The 18,515-nt window shown below is 43.2% G+C and overlaps 1 protein-coding gene across 6 annotated transcripts; it reads right to left on the minus strand.

Moving 5' to 3' along the window:
* Positions 1-1,317: 1,317 nt before the first annotated feature.
* On the minus strand, positions 1,318-18,176 carry LOC142371257 (ras-related protein Rab-37). Of its 6 annotated transcripts, XM_075453884.1 has the most exons (11): positions 17,965-18,172; positions 15,081-15,191; positions 11,255-11,365; positions 8,577-8,618; positions 6,972-7,038; positions 6,715-6,767; positions 6,251-6,316; positions 5,495-5,551; positions 5,340-5,416; positions 5,142-5,260; positions 2,337-2,423 (listed from the first exon to the last, which is right to left on the minus strand). In XM_075453884.1, the coding sequence occupies exons 1-10, from the start codon at positions 18,118-18,120 to the stop codon at positions 5,143-5,145; spliced, it is 858 nt and encodes a 285-aa protein (XP_075309999.1). In that variant the 5' UTR covers positions 18,121-18,172; the 3' UTR covers positions 2,337-2,423; position 5,142. The 6 variants fall into 6 exon arrangements, with proteins under 6 accessions (XP_075310000.1, XP_075310002.1, XP_075310004.1 ...); XM_075453885.1 differs by lacking the exon at positions 5,142-5,260 and having other exon boundaries at positions 1,318-2,423; positions 17,965-18,154; XM_075453886.1 differs by lacking the exon at positions 11,255-11,365 and having other exon boundaries at positions 17,965-18,176.
* Positions 18,177-18,515: the final 339 nt, after the last annotated feature.

Here is an 18,515-nt window from a genome sequence, read left to right on the forward strand (position 1 = left end):
AACGCGGCTCTGGTTTAACCTTATTTTGTTTAAAATAAGCCAGTATTCACATGGCAACGTGTGAAATTGCCATTTAGATAGAGTTGAATGTAACGAATGGGTTATAAGCATGACGTTTTGGGGTAGCCTGTAACTTTCGTTTAGACTGATTTAACTTGACACTCGCCAGATGAATGGGCTCCGCCTTGTTCCCCGAACATTCTCAGAAAGTTCAGCGGACATACACGCGGGTCTGGCGATAAATAAAAGTACCCTTAAGATGATTCCCTTGGTCAAGTGAAAAATGGTTGATGAAATGTGCAGTTTATGAGCTCTAAATGAATAAAATAGCGTGAGTTTTATTGTGGTAGGATTTTGAAAGCCATAACTCCACTCTGCTACTGGGGGGGGGGGCATTCAGAGAATTTTGTCCCGGGCCCAGCCAAACCTGTCAGCGGCCCTGCATGTAGGCATGTTAACCTGGATGTAAGCGAGAAAAGAGAGAGAGAGAGAAAAAAAAACCAGGTCCAGGGCCAGTTTGCTTGAGTTTATTTCGTCAGGAGTTTCAGGCCATCAACAGGCCAAAACATACGTCTACCTGGAAAGAAAGCATGAGTTCCTGTTGCCAGAATAGGTTCTTTTCTAATGATCTTAGCTTCACCAATTAAGTACGTCTTATGTCTGATTAAACAAATTGGGCATTTTTGGAGCCCCCCTCAGTTAAAATGTCACTTGCGCTTTTCTGCTTGTCAGTAATTCTAATCAGCATGAGTTTTATTCCTACAAACCCTGGAGTGTTTGAGTAAAACCGTTGTGAGAAGATGCTGAAATAAAACCACAGGCACATTATGACTTCTGCAGCGGGGGATCGCTCAATCCTAACTGTCATGGAAAGTCACCCAAATTGAATTTTCTTTTTTTACCGTGATGGACAGAAAACAAATTTCTTGGTTTGTGTGCAGTGGGACTCGTACTGCATATGGATGTGAGTGGATCATGAGTATGTACCATGTAACTTCACACAATGCACTAGATCCAGCGTCACTGCAAGCACAGCATTCACACAAACATCAAGATAAAAACACTATGCATCCTGTCCCATAAAACAGTGTAGAATTCTGCTTCAACATACATATTGTTTTACCGTCTGTTGGAAATAAAGCTTTACATTTTGTAATTGTCCACAGTGGAGAATAAACAGGGAAGCTGCTGCCACACTGTGGCTCATCAACTTCAGCACACCCTCTCATTCACGAGAGACTCCCGATCCTTTTCCTCAGCACACACACACACACAAAGCAACAAGGACGAGACAGACTTCAATAAAACAACACCACATACATTACAAAATATACCTTTTATATATAGTATGATAACAAAGCACTTTAATGGCACTTTGTGATCAACGTGACGCCTCAGAAGAGGGACCAAATTGGACAAGCAAACATTCATAATGAACAGTGTACAAAGAAACATGTTACACAATGCGGTGTGTGAACAAATACAGCTTTGGCACCGTCTCAGCAACAACATCCATCTGTACATGAGACACAAAAATGTCTGGGAATGCTGTGCTGTGTGCATCTGTGTGAAAAGAGTGGAAATAAGCTATTTGTATGTCACAGGGTGCAACACGAACATGTATATTACTTTGGATGAACTTTTGATAGGCCCTGAATTGAATGTACAGACAGACACACAGTGCGGGAGCGCCCTTAAAATGTTGGCTTTATTCTAACAGCAGTACAGATGTGAACAGATGGGATCATTTAGCGACAATCTGATTGTGAGACTGAAGTCCACTTCTCAAACACACTAAACTCTCAAAGATCAAATATGAAGACTGTAAGGCCAAGAGGGGTTCAGATCACAGTCTGGTAAAACTGGGATGAAGCAAACTCAAAGCTGCATGGCAAAATGCTATATCCACATCAACGGTCGTATGGACGCTTCATATAAAACTGCCAAGAGGAGGATGACAAATGTATTTTCCTTTTTGACCCTTCAGATGGATATAGCATTTCAGATTGTTACCCCTGATTTGTATTTTGATACAACTGTCACCACAAAGATCACAAACATTTCTACACATGACACAGAAGATTTAAAATTCACATTTTAGATGAGGGGTGGCAGCGAATCCAGATTCACTTTCGTTTAACCAAAAGCTCAATGGAGAAATCGAGGGCATCTGCTTCCCCGGGGTTTGACGCTGGGATTGGCTTTTATAATAGAGAGCTAACATTTTTACCTCCTTCCCATCCTTTATCCCACCCTTCCTCCCCTCCATCTTTCCTTAATCTGCGTGTGTCTTTCTCTGCCTGGTGTTCAGCCTCGGCTACACGAGGCCACAGCAGGCGGACTTGTGCTTCTTAGACTCGATGTAGTCGTGAATCTTGAACTTGGGGTCGTTGGGCTGCTGCGTGGCTCTGTGCTTCAGCTCCCTGGCAGAGAAAGGGAGGGAGGGAGAGAGAGAGAGAGACACACACAGGAAGTTAGATTCAGAGGGGGTGGATGTGTGGGATGGAGCACAGACTCTGTGAGCAAATCAAGAATATGAGAACGGAGGAGAGAGAAAAAGAGACCGAGCATAGTGTTCTGAGATTTAATCAAAATGCCTCAGGCGTCATATGTTTTTATCCATCTTCCACTTAAAACTGCCCTCTCACGGAGAAAGCAAATCACCTACAGTTAAGCCCAAAGGTATGTTGCATTCCTATGCCTGATTTTGAGTTATGAAATGAAATTGGAATGAAAAAATGCTGTATTATTCCCAAGAGGAAATGATAATGTTTCAGTACAATTCTTTCCTCCTCATAAGCTGTCATTATGTATGGTCATTGCTGTGGACAGGGATAGCTTCCTGTACTGTTCTGTGTTGTGCAGAGCTGAAGGAGCCTCTGACTGAACACACTCGGTTGTTTCATGACTGTGTTGTGGAGAGGGTTGGTAATTGTGTCCATTATACTCATCAACTTGTGCAGCACTCCATCATTTCCATGGTCCCCAGAGCAGTCCACAGCACAGAGCCTGATGTCTTTAACAGTTTGTTCACTTTCTTTGACTCACTCACTCCGATGCTGCTGCCCCAACAGATGTCTCCAAAGCAGACTGCACTCTCCGCCACAGATTTAGAGAAAATATTCAGCATTTTGGTGCAGAAATGAAAGGACCTAAGCTCCCTTAACAAGTACTGTCTGGTGTCTGTAGTAGTTCACTACCTCCACCTCTTCTCTCAGGTTGGAGATAGTGTTTGACTTATTCCTGATCCTCCAGAAATGTACAGTCACCTCTTATGTTTTCTTCATGTTTAAGATTAAATTATTGTTTCCACACCATGCCACAAAGTGTCCAGTTCCCTGTATTCAGCTTCTAATCCATCACTGATGCCCCCCGCAACTGTAGAGCCATCTGAGTATTTCTGGTGATGACAGGAATTATATAAAGAGAGGTACTGGGATAATGGGCTGAGTCACGCCAACACTGTTTATTGACCACTTTGGACAGATGTTGCAGATCCCTGTTTCGGTGGAAGGTCCAATGTTTTGTGATAGTCTCCTCCAGAATCTTAACGTGGTCTTCTTTTTTATTGTGATGTCATTTACTCTACCAGAGTTGCCGGGCCCATTGGCAGGGAATGATCCCTTTTTTGGGTTCTCCCTTCTTTTGCCAAACAAACTCCTGCGTCCAAACAACTCAACTCAAAAGAGCTCGTGTGTCTCGGTCTTGGAAAAGTAAGTCCTTCCTTTTGAATGACGATGGAGACCAGGCTTGTGCAGCATCCACAAGTGTTTCTACATAAAGGGAGGGCCTTTTTAACAATCCTTGGATTCAAACTCCCACTCTTGCCTTACAGTGCAAGAGTTACTTTTGACCTTATCTTTTAAATATTTAAATCTCTTTTAAATGGGCATATGTAAAATAATGTTTTAGTATGTTTTGTCATTCATTTATGTATTGTCCACCGAGAAAGAACCTGGTTGAATAGAAGATCACTATAAAACTAAAATAGACATGGATGTGAATGGTTTCATACTAAACTGGACAGTCTGTCCTTCTGCAGCTCTGTGGACATGCTTCAAAAAAAGTAATTCAATGAGGCAGAACAGTCTTTTCTTATTTCCTGCCAATCAGCATTAAAGGCGTGCACACATGGAAGACAGTTGCAAGCAGAAATTACACAGTAAATGACTGACATCCACAGGGAGCCTCAAACACATGCAATCCCATTACACGGAGACAACAGGAGCAGACAACGAATTAACCAAAAACTATTAGATGCAGGAGTCAGAGAGAGGATTAATAGGGTCAGTGCACAAAATATAACAATACACAGAACACCATTTAACTCAGATGAGTCCGACTGCACGCACAAAGATTAAAATGCAATCCCCTAGCATGGAGCCGAGTGTTTATTAATATAGAAGCATGACCTTCCTTAGAATGATTCTGGATCAATTTAGCGTTCATTTTTCTTTTGCAGGAGGACAAAGGTGGACAATCGAGTGCAATTTACAGGTAAATTAACTTTGTCACTGCAGATGATTCTTTCTGTAACAACAGATGGAGCTCCTCCATTCTAACATATGTGAGTAATTTACTTGTGGGAGCCACTAGAAATGAAAAATAAGGAAAAGTTAGCCCAAATAAATCATGTTTATGCTACAGTTTTTTTGCAAATTCTTTTTCAAAGCACAATTTGAGTTTTTCTTTTAATTAAGTATGTGATAAGATGTGGCATATGGTCTGTTCTGTATTTCAAGCCTTGAATAGAGGTAGACTGATTTTCAACTCACGTCGCTACAGATAAAATCTAACAAAATCTAAAACATGTGCTAAGTCAATGATGCAAGATCGACTCGCTGTGGCGACCCCTGATAACGGGAGAGGCCGAAAGAAGAAGAAGAAAAAGTCTCTACAGATAAAATCTCTTATATCTCACGAGCTGCATATCAAAAGACCGAGAGCATGCATCGTCTTTTTTGATGGGTACTTTGCTGTAAATCAAATACCAATTCATTCAGCGTGCAGGGGTGTGTGAGTTTTTCTGCGTGGAGTTTGCATGTTCTCCCCGTGTATGCATGGGTTCTCTCCAGGTACTCCGGCATCCTCCCACCGCCCAAAAACATGCATGTTAAGTTAATTGGTGACTCTAAACTGACCCTAGAAGTGAGTGTGAGGTGCATGGTTGACCGTCTCTGTGTGGCCCTGTGATGGACCGGCGACCTGTCCAGGGTGTACCTTGCCTCTCGCCCAATGATAGCTGGGATAGGCCTCACCCCTGAATTGGATTAAGCGCATATAAATAATAGATGGATGGATGGAAGGAAATATTGATAACAGCAGCTTTCAATACTTACTTTGCTATAGCGAGAAAAGCCAGCTCCACATTGACTCCTGTCTTTGCGCTGGTCTCCATAAATGGAACTCCATATTCCTAAAATGGAAAAACATTAGTGGAGCATGGGGGGGTCAGGCGATGGAAATGGGGCCACACAAGGACATTATACGTTACCTTCGCCAGCCTCTCTCCTTCCTCTTTCTTCACGACCCTCTCTGCAGTCATGTCTGACTGTAAGACAGCAGTAGGAAAAGAAAACAAGTCAACCCAGTGAAGGGTCACAGTTTCACCATGCCATCAGCAACAGTGATGCACCATCCCGTCAGCCGGCGCCTCTTCTTATCAGGCCGCCAGCTGCTGAGACAGAGCTCCCTCAGACTGATGAGATGTCAGAAACTCCACCTCCAGCAGAAGAGCCAAGCTCACACAGACTGATGCCGCCAGTCCTGCTGCTTTCACAGCAAATGATCTAAGCTGCTGCTACGTGACATCCGCGAGCCTCCAGACAAGCGAGTCTTCTCTAAACCACCAGAGGGAGCTTTCAGATATATTTACAGTGCCTCCGAGTGGCAATGAGACATGAGATTTTCTCTTTTGATCACCAGCAGCACTGTACATAAATTGGCTTGTGCATCAGAGGTTTGAAGCAAATGAAAAGAAGTCAGTCACAGTGATGGGATAACATTGAGTGGGGGGATAGAATATAATAAAACATAAATCAGTAAGAACAAACAAACACCATTCAGGGAAAGATCTTCACTTTTAAGTGAAGAGTTTGCCTTCATGCATCTGTGTCACACTGAGAGCCTTTTCTGGCTTTCAATGCGTTCACGTCTGTCTGAGTGTGATAAGAGTGTGTTAAAATTGCACAAAAGAAAACAGTTATCCTCCCCATCTTTTTATGCAACACTAAAAGGAAGCTATGCTCACCTTGTTGCCGAGCAACATGATGACCACATCCTTCTGGGCATACTCGTGTATTTCAGTCAGCCAAGCCTTCAAAAGTAGAGAAGATAGACAAAAAGAGGAGGAGAGATTGGTCTATAAGCAAAACAAATATCACCACTCAAAGGCTGCATGTCCTCTCTTTTACAAAGCTATGTATTATAAATCATCCTCTAATGGTGACACTGAATTACTCTCAACCTTGAAAGCTTATGTTGCTTTTCATCACTAAAACTGGTGGACTGTGTGGCCATGCAGACGATAACATCATGTCATTTTTAAATAGGTTTGTGGAGAAATGTTAAAGACCCCCGCAGTGCTTTGCATGTAAAGAGACAGAGAGAAGTGTTCAGCTCGAGAGGATTTAGGAACAGGAAGTGAAAATAAAGAGAGATAGCAGAGTGACAGATAATGAAAGTGGGAGGAAAAGTAATTTAAGACGGTCTTACCCTGATATTGTCAAACGATGGCTTGCTGGTGATATCATAAAGCAGAAGTAACGCTGTGAGAGCAAAGAGAAGAGCAGTTTGATTGTACCTTTATTATCTTTACATACATGAAGAGAAGCTTCCTATGCACAGTAATAAAAAGTACATATTTAATCAGGTAGCTCCATTACCTTTCACCTGGGCTTTCCCCCCCACACAAACACACACTCCCACGCTCACACAAGGTATGAGGAAGTAAAATATATAAAGCAAATCACCTTGGGCATCTCTGTAGTAGGCGTGCGTTACGCTGCGGAATCTCTCCTGGCCAGCTGTATCCCAGATCTGACAACAAACCACAAAATGAACACAGCACCAACGTGGTTTGACATCCTGATGAGGCTTCACAGCAAGCCAAAAACAGACAATAGATGAAGCAGCAACATGGAATGATAATGATCTATACACACTAAAATACAGGTCTTTTATAAAGTCCAAAAAAATTGTTAAGACTTAAGTTAAGCTCTTTTTTTCCAGGGTGAAATTTTAATCTGGATTTTAATCCAACATATTTGAGTACCTAATAGGTTACAAGCACTTCCACATATATGGTGGAATGAACAATTCTCAACTAATTTATTGAGGATGTTTAGGTTTAGGCCAAAAGATTTACTTGGAAATGTTGAATACTTGTCATCTTGTCTGATGCCACAAACATGTGCTTAGTATACAAGTCTGGGAAATTTCTTCTACCTTAGAGTAATCATAATGGTTATAACTCCTAATACTTTAATGACTTTATGCAGTGGTCACTTTCAAGATTTACTTTACAGAACATGTTCCTCCGGACAGACACTTTGTCTATTGGACATTTATGTACTTCAGGGCATATGTAATAAGCTAATAACTCATTTGCATGTTTTGATTCAAAAGTCAAGAAAAATTGTCATGGAAAAAGTAAGTGTCAGTGTCTTATTGTCTTTATTGTATTTATTGTCTTTCGTGTCATGTATTTTTTCCTCCATATTTTCGAGCACAAAACGTTTGTAAAATCAATTCAAGGTAAAAGGTGATGATGGGAATGTATCTATGTGAAATTGAGAAAAATCATTGTGTCATTTTAGCCATGAAAATACATTTTAAACCTGAATACCTATTCCGCTCCCATTTCTTTTTAAATGTGAAAAAAACAAGACATTTTTCATACTTAACCCATCTAATCAGCTTGTGCTAAAGTAACCCACCTGTGACCTTTAAAATGAACAGATTCATTTAAAAGGAAGAATATTACGACAAATAGCAGCTGGACACTGCCAATGTTACTTTTTAAAAAAGCAGTGGGGTTTAAAATCTGACATGACAAGAGAAATGAAACGATCACCTCTCACAGGGTTTTGCACTTTGTTCTGATCAATTTTTGGGTGCCCGCAGCGGATAAAAGTCCCGAGGGACGGAGCAGATTCATCGTGGCACAATCTATTCTGTTATTCATCGCAGAATTTTATCCTGCAGAAAGCTCGTGCAAGAGAGTAAAAGCTGAGGATTTACTCAAGCTACCGGAGGAATCTAATTTTGTCACCTCCCACTCAGTGTTGAATGAACAGGTCGTGGTAATAAACGGGTATGTGCCTTAGATTAGCAGCACGCTGCTGGCACACAATACAGCAGACTCTCTGACAATATAAAAATCACAATATCAGAATTTGATTAGATTTGACTGGAAATGAGAACAACAAGAGATTTTTAATCATACTGGTGTCAACAATTTTGTGAAGGACTTTGTAGATCAATTCTAATTCTGCATAACCAACCAAATTAGTGAATATTTAGCTTAGGATGAGCTGATATGATTTGAGAGGTGAGAAAAAGGTGCACGTCCTCACCTGGAGCTTGACTTTCAGGTTGTCCATATCTACCACTTTATTCTGCAGAGACAAGAAGAAGCGTGAGAGGCAATTCACCATATGCTTTGGAGACTGGAGTGCTGTGAGAATGGCACAGAGACAAAAACGACGAACCTCACAGCGGACTAAAAAAAGCACAGAGGCTCAGCATGTGGCAAAAGAAACAAGGAAACTAAAAGTGGATTTGAATGCTGGCAGAAAAAGTAATTTGCAACACCCACACAACAACAAGGTCCCGGGATTAGACTTAATTACACCACAGTGAGAAAGACGACTGGCAGCATAACAACCAACTCCCCCGTTAATTTCCTGCAGCCCTGTAGGGGTGCCCTCTGATTTCCTGTAGAGCAACGGCAGGCCTGAAAAAGTTTAGGCACCCCGACTAAAAAAAAGTGTTTTGGCTGCATGTGCTGCGAGGGGTGGAAATAAAGGTGATGGTATACATGCAGCATTTTAACACACATGTTCTTTCATGCAAGACCTTTATATTTCCCAGGTACCATGACCTGCCAAACCAAGTCACAACCTTGTTTTAACCTCGCAGAGCGAAAACCGCAAAACAGAAAGATGGAGGAAATGCAACTAGCAAATGCACTTCCTTAATCACATCGTATCAGTGACAGCTCATCACCAACAGCCCCTGCCTTTCCTGTGAATCGTACAGAAGACTAAACATGTACTTCACGAAATGCAGACAAACCACCACAGTAACAAAAGAAACCTGCGCGGCGTGTTGCAAAGCTTGCAGCCTGAGTCGCCACCTGCTTAATCCTCTGCCTTGGCAGAATGGACATGGTTCAACCCTTGCATTAGTTGCCATGGGTTTCCATTTTCCCCCCCAATTATGACGTGAGAAGAGCCTGCATGCTGAGTAACTGCTACAAGGAAGCATGCCCAAAATAGACCAGCCATGTTACAAGCTGCCACAACAGCCTGCCTGCCTGCCTGCCTAACCAAGCACAGAGGCATCCTCAGCATATTGACTCAACTGTTTATCTCAGATTACTCTATCACTAAGTGGCTTTTGCCCCCCTACTCATAAACAAACACAGAAACAAAAAGGTAATTACTTACATAATCAGCCATTTTTTCTGAATGAACACTATAAATCTTTCATGTTTTCTTTTTTGTTTAAAAGAATGCTTGTTTCAACCAGTGTCACTTTACTTTTTGATGTATTTTAGTCAGACTCCCCCCTCCCAAAAAAAAACCTGTTGCGGTTGCTTGAGTGGGAGCAGAGTGACATTCTAAGGCTGCTGAATAGAAAGTGTCCATATATCTGTCAGACATCCATTATGTTCCCACATGTCTACACTGCCATACAAAGAAGACAATACATCACTTTGGCTAATGCAACACAATTTCCTCTCAAACCGTGTACCCCTACACTTGACTTGCCATTAGCGTGAGTGTTTTGCTTTGACAGGAGGAAAGCAGGAGGTAGTGGTGGGGGGTTAGTTCACTTGGGCCAAACAGTCTATTTTCCTGTTTGCTCGCACCGAGGAAGATGTACAGCAGGCATTTGCTTGAATTTCAGCAACAGCCACAGTGTGGGTCTGTGTGCGCGCGTGCAAGGGGTGCGTGTCACTGGGTAGGAGCTTGTCTGACAGCAGGGTGACTCCTCCAGGGCCGAGCTGAGCCGGAGCCAATCTTTCCAGGAGACAGGGACGTGGGCAGGCATCTGCCAAGACATTTATGAAGCCGTCCAAAGCTCCTAGCAGCACAAGTGGTCTGTGAACTTGACTGATTGGCGAGAGGATTTGTACATTTGGTGCTATCATCGCAGAATGATAAAGTGTTCCGTGTGGAAATAGGTGATAATTGGGCCCATGTCACTCCTACCAACGGATCACATGTTGTTTTGTAAATACGAGTAGGCTGTTTTTCAGATTCAAAACACTTCCTCATACCGTACTATGAAAACGTTTTTTTATCCACTGCTCATATCTTTATACTGTGCTTCCAATGAACTAGACTATCTTGGAATCTTTTTAAGCGGCCTTCAGCAATAGTTCTCTGGGCCTTCTGAGAGTCTCTCACAGTTTTTCTTTGGACATTGGCTGATTTTTCATTCAACTTCAGTTCAGTCTTTCTATCTGAGGGAAGTGATTTGTTAAGCCATTTAACACAGACCTATGAATCACTGTTATTGTGAAAAAAGCATTACAGACAACTTAGCAATAAATTCTAAATTGTGTTGTTAGATGCTTTTTTTTTAGCAGCATGTCACACAGACATACATTTTGTTCCCATTTCTTGAGTTGAATATGTGAATCAGTGTTCTCTGAAGCCTCATTAGAAATGGTTTCCGTGGAAAGGTGGCGGTCAAGAAGCTGTTCTTAAGGAAGGGAAACAGGGTGAAAAGGCGAAGGTGTGCCAAATGCCAAATGACACACGAACTGGACTGAAAATCAGTGGCAGCAGGTCTTATAGAGAGATGAAACTCTGTTTTTGTCTTATACACTGAATTCACATGTTTGTTTGCACTGGTTACAATAAATACTTGTTGCACTTATTACTGTTTTCCTTTGCCTCATGACTTTTGCACAGCACTTGTTAATAAGAATACAGCATAAAAACACAAACTGTGAATGGTTGAATTCAGAGATAACTGGTCCCTCTGTGAGTGCTGGACTTGTCTGCGGCATCTCTCTCACCCTAAAGTCTATTCCAACGGTGGCTATAAAGTTGCCTCCCAGAAATGCCCCATCTTTAAAGCGCACCAAGATGCACGTCTTCCCCACCGACGAATCTCCAAGCAGCATCACCTAGAGCAAAGCCACCATCAGAGAAGAAGGACAACATGTCAGGTTACAGCTGGTCAAAGACATGGCTCACAGCCTACAGCAAACATGACGGCAGGGTGAGAATTCTTCCCCAAAGCTGGTAGATACTATTTTTCAACCGAGAAGGGTGCTCGGATTTCACAAATGGGATCATTATATTTGACTCGCATGATGTTATTGTGAAATACCCCCATCTTGGTGAAGTGTAAGCATGTGTAAGCTTGTTAAAAATAATGTGGCAGATGCAGCTGTTCAAAGTGTTGTCATCCACTGACAGTACAGGAAAGAGGGATTTAAGATGAGTGCAACCAACTTTTTCATTTAAACTCTCACCGTAGATATAATGACAACAGCAGGATGTGGAATTATACAATCATTTTAGCTGCATTTGATTAAAATATGAAGAAGTCAGAGCAGATGGAAGTGGTGACAGTATTAAATGTAACTTTTCCACTTGTCTTAGAAAGCAGTTTGGAGCCTGTGCAGCTTCGACAAATATTCAGAGGAGATTGTTAGCAGCAACAAGTACACCCTTGGCAAATATTTGGAGCAGTTAGGGCAGCCAAAAAGGTTCCCCCCAGCCAGGATGGGCAGTTTCACAGGGATAATTATCAAAGACACATCCGTCAGCTGGCATTTAATGGTTAGATTACGAGAGAGCACTGGACATTCTCCAGATGTGCAGAGTCAAAATGCTGCTGCAGTTACACCCAGTTGTTACAGTGCATCTACACCTGTTCGATCTGCAGCAGAACACACAGAAAGAAAAAAAAACACACACACATGCCAAAACGGAAATACACACCTTGAAGGCAATATCATAATACTCGTTAATAGAGGCGCATCTCTCCAACACATATTTTGACGTGCCGTTTTTAGCCTGCTTGTCCGTCAACGATGTCTTTCTTGTGGACATCGCACTGCCAGCAAAAGAGTAAAGGCTGGAGAGCCAAAGCACAGTTATCTCCAAGATGTGTCCGAGAAAGACGCGCACGTTGTCTTGAGGGATCAGACCCAGGCTCCGCCGACCTCCAGCCCCTCTGCTCGCATGCTGCGCGCGGCCACCAAATGATAACCGGGCGCTTCCCGTGGAGGGGGAAAAAAATAATCACACCTTAACAATCACTGCCAGTGAAAGAAAAATAAAAAAAAGAAAAGGATAAAAAGAAAGACGGGAGCCACGATGAAAACTTGGGCAACAATCAGCTGGATTTGCGACGGTGGTGGCGTTGGTGGCGCGTCGGCGTCTACATCCAACATTCAAGGAAGCAGTAATGACAAACAGGCGGAAACATTTCTGCGATTTTGCAGAGCGGAGCCGTGCATCCTGGCGTGGGCAGATGATTAACTGGGCAGCTACGCGAGGACGTCGACAGCTCCGACGAGGATTTTCTTATGGGTGACACTTGGCCCCCAAAAAACGCTGCAGGGGTCACTGGCCGTTGGCTGAGTTATCTGCCACAGGTGATGCGCGACCACTGGGAGGGTCAGTCACACATACGGAGAGGAGACGGGAAGGTGACCCGAGTTAAAACCTCATCTCAGATAATTCACTCTAAGCATGGAAAAACTGTCCTTCAAAGTGTTCTTATATCAACACAAAGTGGTTCATTTTACGCCCACTTCTTAAATGATGCTTCCTCAGAGCAGGCAAACGATCAATTACCCTTGTCTCCTTCAGACGTGTCTAAAATGGTTTCACAGACTCAATTTCATAATAAAGCCAATGAATGAATCTCGAGTTGCAGTGTTTGTCTCCCCCTTGTGTCTCCAATTTCCCCTGCGTTAAAACAGGAGTGAAGGCACCTGAGAAGAGGGACTGGCGGGGGGGGGGGGGGGCTCATTCAACTCCCGGCAGCTAGAGGTGACATCTCAAACATGTAATGGAGCCGAATGAGTTGTGGTTCCATCCAGACCAGCATTGCAGGGATGGAGTAGATATTTTAAGTCAGTACTTTACATCACACCTGAAATGCCATTCATAACAGATTGCAATGTTAACTCCCAGATAGGCTTCACATATGCTATCTTTCTAACCGCCACACACTGTATGAATAATTTACAAATGTTTTCAGGTCATAAAAACCAAAGGTTCTACTGTGCAGGTATCTTCAGCTCCCCATTATTTCTTTATATACTGGCTGGAAAACAGAAACATAGGTTTAGTATACTTTTCCTGTCTTAAGGTCACTGCTTCGAGATACTGTTAATCTGCTGTAGATAGTTTTTAGACTACGTTTTTTTTTACGCCTGTCAGGCTGTTGTCAACAAAGTGCCTGAAGGTAGAATTCAAAATAATTTCTTTGCTAAGTTGTCTGTTATGTGCAGACACAACATTGGTTTATCCCCTGAGCTTGTTTAACGGTTGAATGGTTCATAGATCAGTGTCAAGCAGCTTAACTAACAAACAAAAAAACAACCACAATCCTCTGGAAATGATCAGGCACGCACGCAAGCAGCCAATATCCAAAGAAGAACTTTGAGAGAACTGCAGAGAAGTCTGGAGAAGTATTGCCACTATTTATCACTTTGAAAGATTACACTGAAAGTCTGTCTCCCTGGGGCAATCAATAAAGAAATATAGGGTGGCACAAGACTTTTGCGCAGTAATGTGCATGAATTTATGAATGTTAAATTCCAAAAAATAGGTTAAGCTGTTTCCAAGAAATCTCTAAAGAAGAGAGAAGACCGAAATGCCTCGGGATGAACAAAGAGACCAAAAAAGCCTTTTTACATTCAAAGTAGAAAATGTATTCCAGCCAGCAGAGCGCAACTCATGACATAGAAGCGACTAACGCAGGATGAGTTTTCACGTGTAATATTTGTGTGTAATCTCCACCAGGCCCTATCAAAGCTGACAACACCAAGAGAAACCTTGTCAAGGTATTTTTGCAGGCGCCGTCTCAGCCCCTGACTTTAAATCCAGCGCACAGACGCAGCAAAGTGACTCATTTTTTTTTCTGTGCTGCATTTTTCTGCAGGATATTTTTAACCTTGAATAACATGCTCATGCACACAGTGTAGGCAAACTTATGCTAAAGTGAAGTGGCAAACCCAATTTCATACTCTCTCGCTGGTTCCTTTCCCCTCGGCTTGTGATGGCAGCTTCACAAATCCAAAGTTATCTGTGCCACTGCAGAGAAATCATTCACTAAATAAGCTGGGGATCTCTCTTGCTTGCCTCCGTTTGGCTCTGCATGTCATACTGTCCGCACCCAAACTTGTCACAAAGCATAAAGGCCTGTTCAGAGCAGCTTTGTTACACATATATAGGAGCAAAACAGACCACTTGCATGACATTCATTAGCTGTGGTCTCTTCCTAGTTATTTAATCGCAGCATTGGCATCGTTAACCACATTGATGCCCTTCAACAAAGTGTTAAGAATCGTAATGACTGCGGTGAGAAAATGCAACATCCCACACTGGAGAGCACCACTGATTCATGCTGCACCTCACTGACACACCGAGGGAGCCAAACACTCCTCGGCACACAAACAGAAAGGATCCTGTTGTTATGTCACGACTTGTGAACAAACAGCCCATCAGAGCGACATGTCCTTCTCACTCGGGTGAAGTCAACAGCATAACAGGGAGGAGGGAAAACACTGACAGGACTGAGCATGAGAGAAACACTGAGTGAGGCAAAGCTAAGGCAGTGTGGGAGGCTGTGTGGAGGAGAGGAAGCGCCGGACTCACTGTGAAGCCGATGCCGACGGTGGAAGTGAAGGACCCCGAGATGAACTTGCCCTGGTCGTACTGAACCAAAAGAGAGGTCTTGCCCACTCCGCTGTCGCCCACCAGGATCGTCTGCAGAGAGGGTCACATATAGAGGAGAGGCATGATGTATCCAGGCTCCACTGCCTCTGCTTCACTCATCGCCCGAGGCCGCTGCAGGCTATTACACTTCAATATTCATCTGTTGCTCAGTGTGGTGCTCTTTGATTTGTGATACTTTGTGACAGCTGGAGGTTGTCTTAATGTCTCCATGAGGGAAGGACGGTATGACAATGAAAGTTGGACCATGACTGGCTTCCAGATATATTTCTTATGTCACAGAAGCTCCTCAAGCACAAACATTTTGCTCAGGAGGCTCTCCACCTTCTTAACCTGTGCAAAGACATCATTCATCAGTCTGTCAATAAGTAAAATCTGTTTTTTTACAGAGTCTACGTAAAGGATCTGGGCTACAAGGCAGTCCTCATAGACAGAAATATGAACACGAACAGCCATCGTCTCTCACCGCTGAGCCTCACCTTCTGCTAATTTGTCACCGCAGCTTTGGACGTGAAGCATCAACTGGCTTTTTTTTTTCTTTCACTGGGGGCTAGCACACCCATCCTGGAGCTCCTTGGCAGCAGATGCTTGCCCCTTTTGTGGAAATTCATCACCTAACAGCCACCATCCACTCTCTCACACATGCAACTCCTCCTCTTGCTTCTCCAGCAAGGCCTGAGTCTGCTGCCTGCTTCTTATCTGCAGTCTACAAGAGCCCACATACAGCTCAGAGTGTCAGCATGCAGGGCTCTGCAGCTTGTAATGCGCTTGCTTTAATCACTGACATTCGTGTCCTTTATATTCACTCTGCTGCTCCATTGTGAACACGACTTGGCGACAGTTTGAGCAGATACACGGGCTGAAAATCAGAGACAATAGTAAATTGTTCACTTGCTCTTTGGAGATGTTGTGTGCTAAAATGCTGAGTAAAGCAACAGCACGCACAGAAAAAGCTTTTAAAGATCCAGCAAATACACAGTGACATTTTCAGAGAAAAAACATGGACAGACTGGTCTACTGGGCACAAGAGCCAGAGGACTGGTCTTTTCTCAGAGATTAAATATGATGATTCAAAATGACAAAAAATGACCATAAAGAGACACAAAGGCAGCCAAAGCACAGCGGCCAAACAACCCCAACGGAAAGCAAAGAAGCCAAAATTAGATGAATTAAATAAAGACGTGCAAAATGACCACAAAGAAGTCCAAAATAATGCATAACCTTTGCATGATATACAGCTCGAAATACACAGGGACATAACTTATCCACATCGGCTGTGATGTCTGGGTCTTTGGAGGGGCACGTCCGTGCCTAAGGGCCCAATTTTTATGCCGTCCACGTTAACCCAGGAGGCTTTGGTTTTTTGGATTTATTTATTTTTTTACAAAACACTGTTTTCTGTGGCAGATCGCAGACATCAGAGAACCGTATGCAGCTAATGTACAAAGTGTACCGGAAGTACAAATGATGCAGACCAGAATGGGAGTTGCGATGACTCAGTGTGAGGGACGCACTGCGCAGGGTTCAGGTGGCCCACGTGAAATCAACATATTACTATTTCATGCCTCCTACATTAAAATTTGATGCAGGCGTGTAAACATCCTCTGGACCGAGGATGAGAGCGGCAACACTTTAGAGGTCTGTCTCCACGAGGCACTTGGTAGCAGAGGGTGTGCAGAGTCAGGATGGAGGTGGAGGTTTTCTGTGGCAAGGGCCCCATAGCATGGGTGGAAATGATGAATATGTCTCCATGGCAACATCAGATTTCCTTTGGCTTGTCAGTGATGTGTTATAACCCTGTCACCGAGGAAACCCAAGGCTCTCACATAATGTAACAGACAGTGGATCCAGCAGATGATAAACACCTCACCCTCTGGCACGTCTTTGTTGGCCAGTAAATAACTCCCCACAGGGCTCTGTTTCCTTAAATAATCAGTGGGTTTTTTTCCTAAACAGATTTAATTTATTCAAAAACTTACCACAATGTGTGGAACCTCGAGGCTGGATTTTTCCCAACTAGGTAATGACCCTGTAATTCCAGTGCAGGTGATTTTACCCGCTGAAAACTTGACATTGAGCGGTCACCTTTTATGTTTTTCATTGGAAATATGAAATTCAGTAGAGCACGTCCTCCCGTGATCCTTCTTGGTTACCAATGAGCTGCTTTTAACGGGGATGGTTTTTAGTATTCTTTTCGTTTTTCATAAAGCTGTATTCACCCAAGTTTCCATTTCAGGACTTGAAAGTCTCCTCAACACTCAAGGAGCTGAGGGCAAACAAGCTCAGCAGCCAGCGAAAAGCAGGAAAAAGCCATCAGTATCAAGTGCGCTCTGCCTGGCGGGTCTGCAACAAGCCAAAACAACATATACAACCGCAAATTTAATCAGTGAAGAAGCAGGGGCTTGATCCCGTCTCGCCACAACCCTTGTTTCACAAATATTCACTAATCTTGTTACTGGGCCCTTGGGGCATATAGAGGGATCAAACCATTAGGATAGCAGCAGCGCCAGAGCAATATCATCCATTCTGTGAACGTTCCAAGAGGCAAGCTTCTACTCGCAGCCCTATTAATGTGAAGAAGCGCAAGTGCGACATGAAGAAGAACAGATGTAGACTCTCCACCTCATGACTAAGGAGCAGAGGGATTTAGGACAGAGACGTTGCACTCTAACGCGTTCGCTTGGGAACCATGAAGAGATCATCAGTGCTTTTTAGAAGTTATTCAGAGTAAATGACACTTCTTAGGAATTGGACGCGTTTAAAACTTGACAACAAACACCAGAACAGTGCCAAGTGATTCACCTACCTTATGTGTCAGCTGTTCATTATAAGGGAAAGGGATGGATGGGGGTGTCTGTCCATCGTCGGCGTCTGAGTCAACAACAGATGACCCGTACGCGCTGTCCGAGGAAACCATCCTCACCTCCTCCTCCTTCATCTGTCTCTCGCTGAAATCATCCATCCTGCTCTACAGATCTACGGACTTCTGCTCAAAACTAGCCGCAATCCTGCAGGTGAACTAAACACGCAAATTTCCTCCACTCGCTTTGTGACAAGTTCATTTCCCCCCGGTCACCACTCTGCCCCTCCTTCTCTGCAGGTGTCTTTTACTTCCGAGTGGTTTTTTTTTCCTTTTAATCTAGTGTCGAGATGTAAAATAACCCAAATGTTATGGGTGAACAGGCGTAAACCTTAACATTTATATATATATATATATGAAAGAGTTTGTTTTGGACAAAGATGGATATGTCGCTTGCAGTATTTATGAAGTGAACCATGTTGAGGCTTTTCTTTAAGGAAGTGACAAGGAAGCGTTTAGCACCCTGGAGAGCGCTTCTCCTCCTCGTAAATAAACTA

Source organism: Odontesthes bonariensis, chromosome 21 (assembly GCF_027942865.1).
Source record: "Odontesthes bonariensis isolate fOdoBon6 chromosome 21, fOdoBon6.hap1, whole genome shotgun sequence".
Classification (NCBI taxonomy): Eukaryota; Metazoa; Chordata; class Actinopteri; order Atheriniformes; family Atherinopsidae; genus Odontesthes; species Odontesthes bonariensis.